The sequence below is a fragment of the Dromiciops gliroides genome, chromosome 3 (assembly GCF_019393635.1).
Source record: "Dromiciops gliroides isolate mDroGli1 chromosome 3, mDroGli1.pri, whole genome shotgun sequence".
NCBI classification, from domain to species: Eukaryota; Metazoa; Chordata; class Mammalia; order Microbiotheria; family Microbiotheriidae; genus Dromiciops; species Dromiciops gliroides.
Window position 1 is genome coordinate 45569445 of NC_057863.1, and position 13625 is coordinate 45583069.

A 13625-nucleotide genomic window follows, 5' to 3' on the forward strand; every position below is an offset into this window, starting at 1 on the left:
TGGGAGGCGAGGCAATAAGGGTTAAGTGACTTGCTCAGAGTCACACAGCTAGTAAGTATCAAGCATCTGAGGCTGGATTTGAACTCAGGTCCTCCTGAATCCAGGCCCAGTGCTGTATCCACTGTGCCAGCTAGCTGCCCCTTACTCTACCAATTTTGGATCTCTGATTGCATTGACATAGGAAACATCCTGGATGAGGATGCAAGTCAGCATCTTCTTTGTACCTTCTCTGAAAGGTATCATCTTACGGACTTACAGAGAACACTGATAAGTTAAATGACTCACCCAGGGTCATACAGCCAATGGGTGTCAGAGGAGAAACATCTACATAGACCTTTCAGGTTTGCAAAGTAACCCACCCCATGAGGTAAGGACTAGAGGTATCCCCGTTTTGCAGATCAGCATCCATAGGATGGAAATGGCTGAATAAAATATGGCTGATAGTGACCTCAGAGGTCATCTAATCTAACCTCTTTGTTTTATACATAAGGACAGCATAAGCAGAATTAGAACCCAGGCCTTGGGAATCCAGAAGCTTAGCTCTTTCCAATGTACCAAGATCAGGAAACAGAATGATTTGTTCATAGACACACAGCTTACTTAGCAGATGTCAGAGGCAGGGTGTGAAACCAGGCTTTTTTGTCAAGCCAATTCCAAATCCATCCCTCTTTGCCATGCATGGTGCTGCCCTTCCAAGAGAAGCTGGTCTTACCACTGAAGCAAAGAATACTCTAGCTGAATGAAGCATACCAACTCCTGAGCCCCAGAAATGAGAAATGATTTGTTCAACATCTCCCAGCTAGCTATGTAGAAGCTGAACTGAGTTCGGCACCCACATCTCCTCATTCCCAATCTAAACAGTGGTGTCAAACTCAAATAGAAACCTACAGGTTTAGAAAACCACAAATTAGCATTATCTATGTTCTAGTGCATTTTTATTTACTTAAACATTTCCCAATTACATTTTATTCTGGTTAGGGAAGAGTTGTGCATCTCTTTTCAAAATTCTATTTGTCTACTGAGGACATAGGGGTTGTTGTTTTTTTAATCTTTTATTTCTAACATATTTCCTTAAATGGACCTTTCCGTTATTTATAATGCTACAAAGCACTGACTGCTCACTTCCAACACATGGATCAAAAAATTCTTTTACCAGAAAAATCTGCCAGCATTGTTGATAATTGTTGAGAGAAAAGGCCTGCTTATTAAGTAAGTTGGCTTTCCTATTTCCTTCGAGTTGCTGGAAAACCGCAGACAATTACTTCAATAGATAGAGGGTTACTATGGATAAACATTTGTCTGAACGTATTGTAGCTCAAATTAAAACAATTTACAAAAAAAAACATACACGGGGTTTAGAAACCATTTCTGCCCAAATCCAAATAGAACATCATAAGCTCTTTACTGTAACCCAAGTGTAAACTCTCATTGTTGACATATAATTTTCAAATTAATTCATGCAGCTGATATCCAAGAGACTTATTTAAACAATGAATCCAAAGTACCACGTACAGGAGGCTAATATTGTCTTGAAACTAGAGTCAGGAAAAATACATAAGCTTTTAAGAAGAAACATGAATTTGGCCAAATTCTTCTAGGGCTCAAAAACATCTTCCGCTGAATATCCACGGGTCTCCAAAGGTGGATATATCCAGCATCCACTGACTCAGAAATATGCTGTCCCTCGACACCCTTAGCCCCCTTAAAGCTACAGCCTGTAAATGCTCCTTGGGACTTTGTTCCCACACCAAGACAGAGATGCACTAAAAATAGAACTTTCCAGTCACAATTTGACTCACCCCATTCTTTTACTGAGTGGGAAACCAGAGCTAAGCAAAAATAAAGGACTTCAGTCACCTTACATGGGAGTGGGGAGGAGTTGAGAAATATACCCCAGGGGTCTGGGCAAAGTATGTCACCTACTTTTGTCAGTTAAATCCCCTTTCCCCATTAATTCTGCAGTAAATGGTCTGCTCTCTCAACAAAAACTGGTCAAGCCCATTTTACAGACAAGGATGCCTGAGCTCAGAGGGGTAGAAATGGCCTTCCCTAAGTCACAAAGGTAATAAGAATCAGATGCAGAATTCAAATCCAGAGCTCTGCAAATTCCAAGCACATTATTCTTTTCACAACATATCAAATGAAAGCAGCCTGCCAACTTTGAGTTAAGTCCTTCATCCGGTCTTAGGCACAAAGGCTGTGACAGAAAGACTGTGTTATGATGGAAAGGGAAAAGTGGGTTCAAATCTTGCCTCTCTGGCTTAGTCTCTCTTTAGTCACTTAAACTCTCTGGGACTCAGTTTCCTCTCATGTAAAAGGAGGCAGTTGGACTAGCTGACTTCTGTGGTCCCTTCTAGATCTAGATCTAAGTGTTGCTATAATGCTATTTTTGTAGTACAGTCAATGAAATTCAATTGCCTAGCCATAAAATATTTTCAGGCAAAAAAAGGCTTAGAGGAGGAACCCTGCTCTCATCTGACATGTGCTCCAGGACCAGAGGAGTCCAGTGATGCACGGAGCTTGCCCTTAATGGGCTTTTCCTCTTAGAAAACAACTAATAACTTCTCTGCCCACCCCTGCAAAAAACTGTGTTGCTGACAGCAGCCACCAGATCACACCTCCCTGCCTTCCACAGGCAGGGAATCTCAACATCAGAGAATTTCAGAGTCAGAAGGTACCTCAGCGACTATCTACTCCAACCCATACTGGGGGAGGGGAGTGGAGGAAATATCCACTACGAGATCCCTAATGAGTGAGAAAGAACTCTCACATAGAAGAGGAACTGGATGTCTTCTGAGTGGCCCCAGAGGACAGAATGAAATGCAAAAGAAAGAAGATGAAGAGAGGCAAACTGAAGCTTGACCTCAGGAAAAACTCCCTAACAATCACAACTTTACAAAAAAAAGTGGAACAGACTCTCTTCGAAAGACTTCCATCACTTCCATCATCATTTGTCACTATTCCATGGTGCAGATTTTTTTGGAATGTGGACTAAATGACTAAATGGAGTAAATGCTAAAATTCTGTGATTCCATGGTCCTCAATCCTCTGCATGAAAACCTTTAGTTATAGGGAAATGTATCCCCCCCCCCACCACAGGCAGCTCATTTCATTTTGGGACAAATCTAATTGTTAGGAAAGGTTTTCTTTACACTAACTAAATCTGTCCCTTTTTTATTTCCATGCATCGTTCCTCATTCTGGCTTCTGGGACCAAGCAGGACAAGTTTAATCCCTTTGTCCCATGACAGCTCTTCCAATTCTTGACCACTGGACAACAATATGGGAGTTCTGTAACAGCATCACCCCTATACCAAATGGACTTGTGATCCAGATAGATCTAGATAGATAAACGACTGGAGAAACGTAAAACAAAAATTCCCTAGCAGATATATGGTTAGAAGAAAAGTTCATAAGTAACAAAGGATAAAGAGAAACACAGAAGAGAAAATGGCAGAATTTTGACCACATAAAAGGTAAACATTTTTGCTAGAACCCAATGAAGACCAAATTAAAATGGAAAAAAAATAACCAACCAAACACTGAATAAATGCAACGACCAACTCTGGTCTGAGAATAGATAATGAAATCTATTGTCCTCCTATCACCAGAATGGCGGGGAACTATGGGCAGAGAATGTTACATATATTGGTGGCTGGGTGACACGATGCATAGGGCACTACACTTGAAGTCATACCCTGCACTTCCGTACTTTCTAGCTTGACTTCCCTTGACCTCCATTTCCTCATTTGTAAAACAGAGGTAACGGAAGCCCCTCTATTCACAAGGTTTCTGTAAGAGAGCAAATGAGACAGCACTGCAAATGGCTTTAGAGGGAGTCTGTGATCAATGTTCAGCTAAACCACATTTCTTTGTTTATCGGTAAAAAAGGTGTTGGGGTCAGTGACCCTTCCCATCGGCCTCGTGTATTCTGTAGGAAGAAAAGGCCAGAGACAGGGTCTGTGAGTAAAAGAGAGAGACAGAGACAGAGACAGAGAGAGAGAGAGACAGACAGACAGACAGGCAGGCAGGCAGGCAGACACATAGGGTCCCAGGTAGACCAGGAGGTCTATTTTCTGGAGCCAGGGGTATAAGGAACATCCCTTTTTATGACAGGCACAGATCATATTGTGTTTATTTGACAGACAGAAATAGAAGGCTCTTGTGTATGTTCTGGTGGCTTTTGAGTTGTTGGGGTTTTTTTTGTTTTTCGGTGGGTTTTTTTTTTTTGGTGGTGTTGTTCTAACTGGGGATAAAGGAAATACACACACAGCTGTTCTTGGGAGGTGTGCCCCTGCTCCAGCCCACTTCTCCCTCCTCTTTTACATTACTGAGTAGGATGTTTGCTTCCCAAGGCAGCAGAAAACAGAGAAGTGGAAACAGAAGACATCCAAAAAGTCATCTAAAGCTGCCTAAAATAGTCTCTCTCTAGACCTCTGTTCCTTGCCTCACACGCCTGAGCTGACCTCCCCTGGGGTAATCTGCCCCATTTCCATTTTGCACTGGTGGTGCTTCCCATATTCTACCCAAGAATCTAGCTTAGGATATTATGGATATAAGGAACAGAAAAAAGGGGTGGGGAGTATCCCAGTCCCAGATGTTACCAGTTCTCATTCTCATTCATTCTCATTCATTCATTCTCTCTCTCTCCCTTCCCTGACAAACATCCTCTTAGAATGAAAAAACCCAGAACGAGGAAGTTGCCCAATATCCCACTGCTATTGAAGAAGGTAAACTCGTGATTCTTGTTAACTAGAGCTCAGCAGAAATAATCTCACTTTCAATGTCAGGTACCAAGCTGAAGGCCAAAACCAATGACCATAACTGGAAATCCTTCAGTTGTAGTCAGGAGCAATAAACCTACATGGGCTCCAGGATAAGAACGAAACATCTGCTTTCCTGGAGTGATATAACTAGACTTCCTAATTAGCACATGGAGACACCAAGTTAAATACATACACACAGAGTATCACCTAGTAGCAAGCTTCTAAAAACTTCATCCACAATATAGGACTAAACCTAGAAAAATACTCCTGAGCCCCAAGGGCAACAGCTGTCATAAAGCCCATGCACACCCTTTATTTGGAAAGCAGTCAAGATAGAAACTGTTTGCTTACCGGATCAAGGCTTGGTTAGCTAGCCTGCCCCTTTTACCTCATACAAACCCTTCAAATATTCGTAGTTTACATCAAACCAGTCTAGATACAATAAAGACTTAAAAGACACTTTTAGAATTAGGCACGTCAGAAACATGCAAGGGAAGCCAGGTGGCACAGTGGACAGAGCACCAAGACTGGAGTCAGGAAGATCTGGATTCAAATTCTGCAATTCAAATTGGACACTTACTTAGCTGTGTGACCCTGGGCAAGTCATTTTACCTTGTTTGTCTCCATTTCCTTATCTGTGAAATGAGCTGGAGAAGGCAATGACTAACTACTCCAGTATCTTTGCTAAGGAAACACAACTGAAAATGACCAAACAAAACACAAAAACCCATGAAAAAACAACAGCTGGAAGTGGGGGCCAAGGGGGAGGAGTGGTCAATGGAAAATCCATGAGAGGGCGAGCTATCTGAAAGTGAAATGTGGGATGGATTGCCTCAGAAGATAATACTTCCCTCTACTGGACAGTCTTCAAGAGAGAGCATTATGAACACTTGTTGGGGATAACATGAAAGTGAGTGCTATTTACACACAGGTTGGCCTAGATGGCATCTGAGGTCTTTCCCAATGCCAAAAGTATGTGCTTCTGTGACCACAAAAGAGATGTCAGAAGAAACATGGCCTCTCAGATAAAAAAACACATATATTCAAAACCACTCTGATGTTACTATGATGCCTTTAACGAAGCTGATGTTTCTATTATATGGCAAAAAATCCTGATGGGCACTCAAGGAAGGAAAACTTAGTCATCTAATTGCCAAGATGTGACTCTGATAGACTTCAGCTACAGAATCTTGGAGTCTCTACATCTCATGAAATAATTGAGCCAACACATATGGTTGAATATAATTATAGAGATCATTTAGTACTTCCAAAGATCTATGATTTCATCACAGTGGCTACTGCCTCCCCTGATCCTGATCACAACCCTTCTAAGACTTACATCATAGGACTGGGCAGAAACCCAAGACCTTCCTTTAGAGATGAGAACACTGAGACCCAGAGAGATTAAATAATTTGTTCAAAGTCTCACAGGTAACTAGGAACAGGGCCAGGATTTAAAGCCAGAACTTTGAATTCCAAAACCAACACTCAGCTAGGTGGAGCAGTGGATAAAGCACAGGCCCTGGATTCAGGAGGACCTGAGTTCAAATCCAGCCTCAGACACTTGACACTTACTAGTTGTGTGACCTTGGGGAAGTCACTTAACTTCCATTGGCAAGAAAGAAAGGAAGGAAGGAAGAAAGAGAGAGAGGTAGAGGAGAAGGAAGGAAAAAAGGAAGGAAGGAAGGAAGGAAGGAAGGAAGGAAGGAAGGAAGGAAGGAAGGAAGGAAGGAAGGAAGGAAGGAAGGAAGGAAGGAAGGAAGGAAGGAAGGAAGGAAGGAAGGAAGGAAGGAAGGATGGATTTCTACAGAAGTATGTACTTTACTATAACTTAATATTTACTTAAGGTCACTGCCTTGGCAGGGTTAATTGTTTGGAAGATTTAATTAGCAAATACTGCATTAAGTGGCTATATAGTGGTTTGAGATCAGAGTCAAGGACAAAACAGTGAATGGCCACCACTTACTGTAAAGACATTGCTATTCAAAGTTCTTAACATCTTACCGGGGCAAAATACTCTAAAAAGTCAGTAGCTTATCCCCAAAATTACACAGACAGCCTGCCGTATGGAAAGATACTTAAGAAGACAGGTTATTGTTTGATATTTCTTCAGGAGTGTAATTGGAAGGGATATGGAATCAGGAATCCCACCTCACTCACTCACTAACCAGTTATAAATAAAAAGCCCCTGGGGCCACCTTGTGCTCCAAAAGGTTGAATGTAAAGATGCTTTGAGGGAAGTTGAGGTTTTCAGGGTTTCCAACTAATTTTTACACCTACTACTATTATATAAGTGATTATATAACAAAAGGGAAGAGAAGAAAGGAGAAGGAAAGTGCAGACTGTTGAGTCAGCAAAACCGGGCCCTAGGTATAGCAGCAGATACATCCCTCAGTCGCACCACAGACATGCTCAATGATGTCCCCCACCAAGGTTCAGGCCAGGGATGGAGATGAAAAGTGACAAGAGGAAGAAAAGCAAGAATTCCTGGTTATAACATTCCTTGTATCTGTAAAGAGCTGGGGTCCTTAGTGCTTTTTGGACGTTATGAACCCCTTTTTGGCAGTCGGGCAAATCTATGGATCCATTCTTAGAATAATGTTTCCAAATGCATGAAATGAAACATGTAAGCTATCTAAGTACTGAAAGAGCCTTGGGTCTGGAGTTGGGAGGACAAGGTTGGAATCCATCCACTGTTACTTAGGAAGATGAATGTCTGCAAGTCAAGGATAGTGTCGCATCTGGCAGGGAGAGGGAGGGAGTAGGGGGGCACCACACCGGGTCCCTGGAAGGCTCCAGAATTGTTGAAACATTAATTTTCTTTTTCTTCCCCCTTCCTGTTATAGGCACTGTGCCTGAACCTCATTCTGAAACTAAAAAATGGGAAGTGCATTTTAGGGAACTAAGAGTGATGTTTCTGAATTCTAAGCATGACACTTTGCATAATACTCATTTAACAAAGAATGTAGTGTTCTTTCTCCTTCTTTCTTTCTTTCTTTCTTTTTTCCCCAGTAGATGGAGGAAGTTGGAGAGTAAAAATGCTCAATAATTGGAAAAAAAATTAAATAAAAATTTGGTTAAAAAAATGTAGAGGTACCATATGTTGTAACAGTTCTAAAAGATCACATAATAAGTAGCAGCTCTAGCTTTAGGTCTGTATTGTGCTTCCTACTTTGAGGTAAGGAATGCTATTTGACAGATGAAGAAACTAAGGCACAGATCAGTTAAGTGACAACCTCAAAGTCACATGAACATTGGTGGCAGAACCCAGGACAAGAAACCCAAGTTTTCTCCTTCTTTATCAGCACAGGAACTCCGAGCAGAACAGAAAAACATTCATTATCACCACAACAGTCAAGAAAAGGATGTAACATTAACATCTGATGAAAAGCAATTATGCCAACCTTCTTTTGTCCTCATGTATTCATTCGATCACAGAGGGCAATGCCCCATTATTATTATTAATCATTTGATGGTGAGTAGCTATTGTGGAAGGACTTATCAGAGTTCAATTATCCTTTCTTGCAGTAAATCAAATTGTTCAGTGGCAGCCACCAGTAGGAATCACAGTTTTAAATATTAGACAAAGTGGATTTATATCCATCATGCATAAAACATCTTCTTAACAACACTGCAGTATACTGGTACCTATGAATACATTATAAATTGTGCTCTGTTCAGGGAGGGGGATTGACAAATGATTTAAGGGGTAGAAATGCAGGCAGAATTAGAGAAAGAACACGAATAAGGTCACCGTAGAGATACGTGATGAAAGAAAATGCTAACTGGCTACAATTCCCAGAATGTATTGCTTTAAAAAAAGTTTCTGGGTGAGATTTCACACTCAGAATTATTTGGGGCAAATGTTTGATGTGTTACGTTAAAGGGTGATCCTGCTGTTTTCCACCATTTTCCAAAAGCACATTGTTCTTCCTGAGCCTTAAAAAAAAAAATGCAACTAGCTAGCACCAGTTTAAAAAATAAAATTGGCCAGTTCACAAATCACAATTCTAGTAACAAGCTGCCACCTAGTGGACCAACTCTAAATTTAGTGGAAAGGAGACATTTCCATGGGCTGGATGGTGGCAGTTTGATTTCATGGGATCACAGATTTAGAGCTGAAAAGGATCTTAAGAGGTCATCCGGTTCAATTTCCTTATTTTGCAAATGAGGGAACTGAGATGATCCCACATTCATCATTCTGCCTCCTATCCTGCATTCAGAATTTCCTCAGAATAGCTTGTCCACCTAACAGAATCGCTATCCTGATCTTCAACTGAGGCCTGTTTCCCCTTTTTGTTCTATTGGAATCGGTTTATTAAGTTTCTTCAAAGAAGACAAACAATGATTTGAAGTTGGGCAGTTCATTATAATGTTATCTAGGCAGGATGACAGTCTGAATCAATTGATTTTGATGGATTTGGTCATTCCCTCCCTAGGGAATAAAATGGCTTTTTGCTACTGCACTCGGTAATAAAAGAGGAAACAGAATGTGCCTCAGACACCTCTTATTTGTAATCCAGAAGATCTTAGACTAACAAGTTCACCTCTTTTCCTTCTGGTAGCCTCAAATTGCACACTTGCAATTCTAAGGTTCAACTGCAACTTCCCGGTAAGGGTCTGGCACTGTGATTGAATAGGTTTTCTTCTTATAACATCCTGCAACCTAAATATTATCCAGGATCCCACCCCTATTCCTCCCCTTGAACACAGAACTATGTCAGTAACCTACGGAAATAACAAGAAAATATATAAACTTTTCTTGCATCCAATGGCTCCTCATGAAAGCAATTGGTTACTAACCCAATGGAGAGACGAGAAAGCTGGGATCATTGGTGAGCTCCTTGTGTCCTACAAGATCAGGACTAAGTCGTGTCTTTGTAAACATTTCATCCCCATATTTAGCCCAGCACCATAATACATTGTAGGTGCTTCATAAATATTTGTTGTTGAAAAAGCTCAAGTCCCACTTTTTACTTCAAATGCTCATAAGACCATATATTGTAGAATCACAAGTATAAAAGGCTTCCAACCACATCTGAGAAGAAGCTTAATAAGATAACAATTTAAAAATCAACTATAATGATGATGATACATATTCACATCACATTTTGGAGTCTGCAAAATACTTTAGACACACTATCTCACTTGAACCTCATTGATGGCTAACCAGGAACAAAGGGAGAGGAAACCTTGAATCAGAGCTGTGACTAAGAGCAGGCAATACAAGGACACTCTCAGGGTTTCTCTGAAGAACTTTGGGATCTCTCATGAGACATGGAAGACACTGGCACAGGACTTCCCAGCATGGCATGCCTGCATCAAAGCAGAGCTGTGCTCTATGAGCAAAGCAGCATCGTGGCAGCTCAAAAGAGATTTACAGACATCTCCACTCTAAATGTTCATATGGACTATTTGTGCCCAACCTGTAGGAGAGCCTTCTAAGTTTGTATTGGTCTGATCAGCCACAGTCAGACACACAACACATTGACCACAACACAGTGATGTCATTTTGGTTCTTTCCAAAAAAAAAAAAATAAGAGGACAACCACCAACCAACCACAATGATTGATGCAAAGGGCTTTGCACATTTAAAGCACTATATAAATGATAATAATTATTATCCATAAACAGGACTAATAATTACCTGGGGAATACCAGTGTATGGTGGGATGGGGAGAGGGGAACAGTCAGGGACAGTTTTTAATTCATTTTTACTAATGCACATAATGGTTTTTTTGTTGTTGTTGTTTTTTTGGGGGGGGGGGGTTGGGGTTTTTTTGGTGAGGCAATTGGGGTTAAGTGACTTGCCCAGGGTCACACAGCTAGTAAGTATTAAGTGTCTAAGGCCGGATTTGAACTCAGGTACTCCTGACTCCAGGGCCAGTGCTCTATCCACTGCACCACCTAGCTGCCCCGCACATAACTTGGGCTGGTCCCAGGATGTTTCAAAGGCTTTTATTAAAACTATTCTTTCATTTCCCTCTGTTCTAAGGCTAGCATTGAAACATTTTCATTCCTCAAAGAAAACAGATGAATTGATTAAATCCAATCTTTAAACAAAGCACAGATTCTAGACTTAGCATTGAAAGGGTCTTCAGAAGCCACCTAGCCCATCTCCTTTATTTGACAGGTGATGACCTGGGTCCAGAGAAATGCCCAAGGTCCCATAGGAGGTCAGTTTCTGAGGCTCTGTTTGAACCCATGTCAGTGGTCTTCCCACCTCTTTCCTACTTCATGGCATTGTCTTCATCAGCCCAGACACTGAAGGAGAAGGAAGCCTAACCTGAGAAAACAGATGGTGAAATGATGGAAAATAGTCATTACCTCTTGGTTGTCCTTATTCTGGGTGGCCCAGAAAATTTTATGATAAAGGGTCTCCATTGAATTGCTGGAATCGGATCTGTCAAAACAATGGCGATCTAAGACTTCCAGGGTGTGCAAGACCCTACTGATAGTGACCCCTGGAGGAAGAAGAAAAAAAGCACTCAGTGACACAGGCAAAAATCTCATCCACTTATCACAAAGGTCACCAAGAAGGTCAGTAACTAAAGCCAATGCTAAGAATTGTCAAGGCATCCTCAGAAAATCGAGCCCCTGCCAAAAGGAAAGAGTCCAAATATGGACCACTCTATGTTTCAAGCATCCAACATATAAACCAAATAATATTACTAGGAATTTTTGCCCATGGAGAGAGAGTGTCATCTGGAAGTTGGCTGCCAGGTTAAGATTCCCATTTAAATTAGTTATTCTTGTCAACTTGTTCTGGTATTAGATTGTGAGTTCCTCGAGGGCAGGGACTGTGTTTTGCTTTTCTTTGTAAGCCCCGGGCACTAAGCACAGTGTCTGGCACATAGTATGCACTTAATAAATGTTTACTGGTCAATAGGCCCTTAATAAATGTTTGTTGACTGACTATGCTGAAGGCCTGGAAGCGCTGACAGTGCCCTCTGAATTCTGGACAAAGAGCCTCAGTCACCCCAGTTAGGATTCTGCCTACTGTCCATCAAGTGTTTGTATCAAAAAAATTCTTCATATGAAAACGATCTCTAAGAGTCAACGACATGGGGCAGCTAGATGGCACAGTGGATAGAGCACCGGCCCTGGAGTCAGGAGTACCTGAGTTCAAATCCGGCCTCAGACACTTAACACTTACTAGCTGTGTGACCCTAGGCAAGTCACTTAACCCCAATTGCCTCACTAAAAATAAAAATTAAAAAAAAAAGAGTCAACGACATGCCACGGAGCCCAAGAGCCAAAAGTGTTTATTCATTTTTGCTTTTAAATACCTGCTGTTGATTCCTGGCACTTGTCAAAAGACCACCGAACCTCCACTGCACGGCCCCGACGTTTTATCTGCTGTTCCACCTCATAGATCTTTGCCCGAACCTGAAAGATGATTGCTTCTAATTAGCTTCAGCTTTCAAAGTCACAATTCCAATCTCAATCATGTCAGGCTTCTCTGCACGGGTGAGGCATCCTATAGTGTACTCACATTCTGAACGGCATTAGCAAGTGGCAGCCCATTGCTCAAGTACGGGCCCTTTTTTCAGGCTTAAGGGGATGGGAGAAGGGAGTTTACAAGCTTGACTGAACTATCCCACCATCAATTTTGATAATAATAAATGTCAATTCAGAAATACTGCATGAGTAAAAATTTCAAGGGCACGATATACCACAGTGTGAACTCTAAAGCAGATCTTTGCTATCTATGAGTAGGGGGGGAGGGAAACCCAACTTCAGAATGTCCCCAACTGAAGGGAATTGGTCACAATCCTGCAATTCAAACTGCATAATCTTTTGATCCAAATAATCTAGCATTTGCTGAAATGAAATAATAATTACTAAGCCATCACACCTAATACACTCAAACGCTGCCATGGAAATAATCACCCATGTCTACCACTGGTTCTACTCTCAACTGAATGATAGAATCCACCCATCCCCATCCTTAGCATATACACGAAATTTCCATAACATTTCCCAAGGGAGAGAAAAAAAAAAGAATGGGAAGGAGCAACTCCAATGGCTTAGAACGATTAGGGAATGGGGATAGGCATGGGGATGGGGACTGGAGCAGTAATTTCACTGGTCTAGGAAATGCCTTACATGACAAAATCTTTTTTTTTTTTTTTTTTTTTTTTTTGCTGAGGCAATTGGGGTTAAGTGACTTGCCCAGGGTCACACAGCTAGTAAGTGTTAAGTGTCTGAGGCCGGATTTGAACTCAGGTCCTCCTGAATCCAGGGCCGGTGCTCTATCCACTGCTCCACCTAGCTGCCCCACAAAATCACTTCTAATGATGTATATCTGCACCTTCTCTGCAAGGTATAGATTTAGAGCTACCTGGAGTCCCAAGGGCTTATGCAACTGGCCTAGTGTCATAGAATCCACAGAGTAAGTATATCAGAGGTGGACCATCAATGGTGGTCATCTTCCTGGCTTTGAGGCTGGCCCTCAATTCGCTATACAAAGTATTCTTCCATTGGTAGGGCCTTTTATCCTTATTTAGGGAGAGTGTGAATCTTATAAAATAACAGAATTATAAGTGGGGAGGGGGGCCCACAGGACAAAAGCCTATGAATCTTCTCATCTTGGCCCCTTGTCAGTGTGGGAAACAAGGGAAGCCAGCCAGCAGTTGGCAAGCCCTGACCCTCTGAAAAGGGGCATGAACATAGGCCTGTCCCATGATGTTTACATACTTAGGACAGGCTGGATAGTGCCAGAGGTTTTCTAATCCTTAGAATCAACCTAAGAAATGAGAATAAGGCCCAGATCTTTTTCTATTACAAATGTATTAGCATCCTAAAAGGAGATTACGTCCTAATAACCTCAGCAGAAGAGACCACTTATCCAGTTGCT

General features: G+C 41.6%; 1 protein-coding gene across 1 annotated transcript in view; it reads right to left on the minus strand.

Annotated features, from left to right (window-relative positions):
* The window catches only part of MED12L (mediator complex subunit 12L), a 389065-nt gene that overhangs the window by 284898 nt on the left and 90542 nt on the right, over positions 1 to 13625 (minus strand). The window contains 2 exon segments of the mRNA XM_043991447.1: positions 11093 to 11229; positions 12055 to 12154. Of these exon segments, the coding sequence (XP_043847382.1) occupies positions 11093 to 11229; positions 12055 to 12154 (237 nt within the window).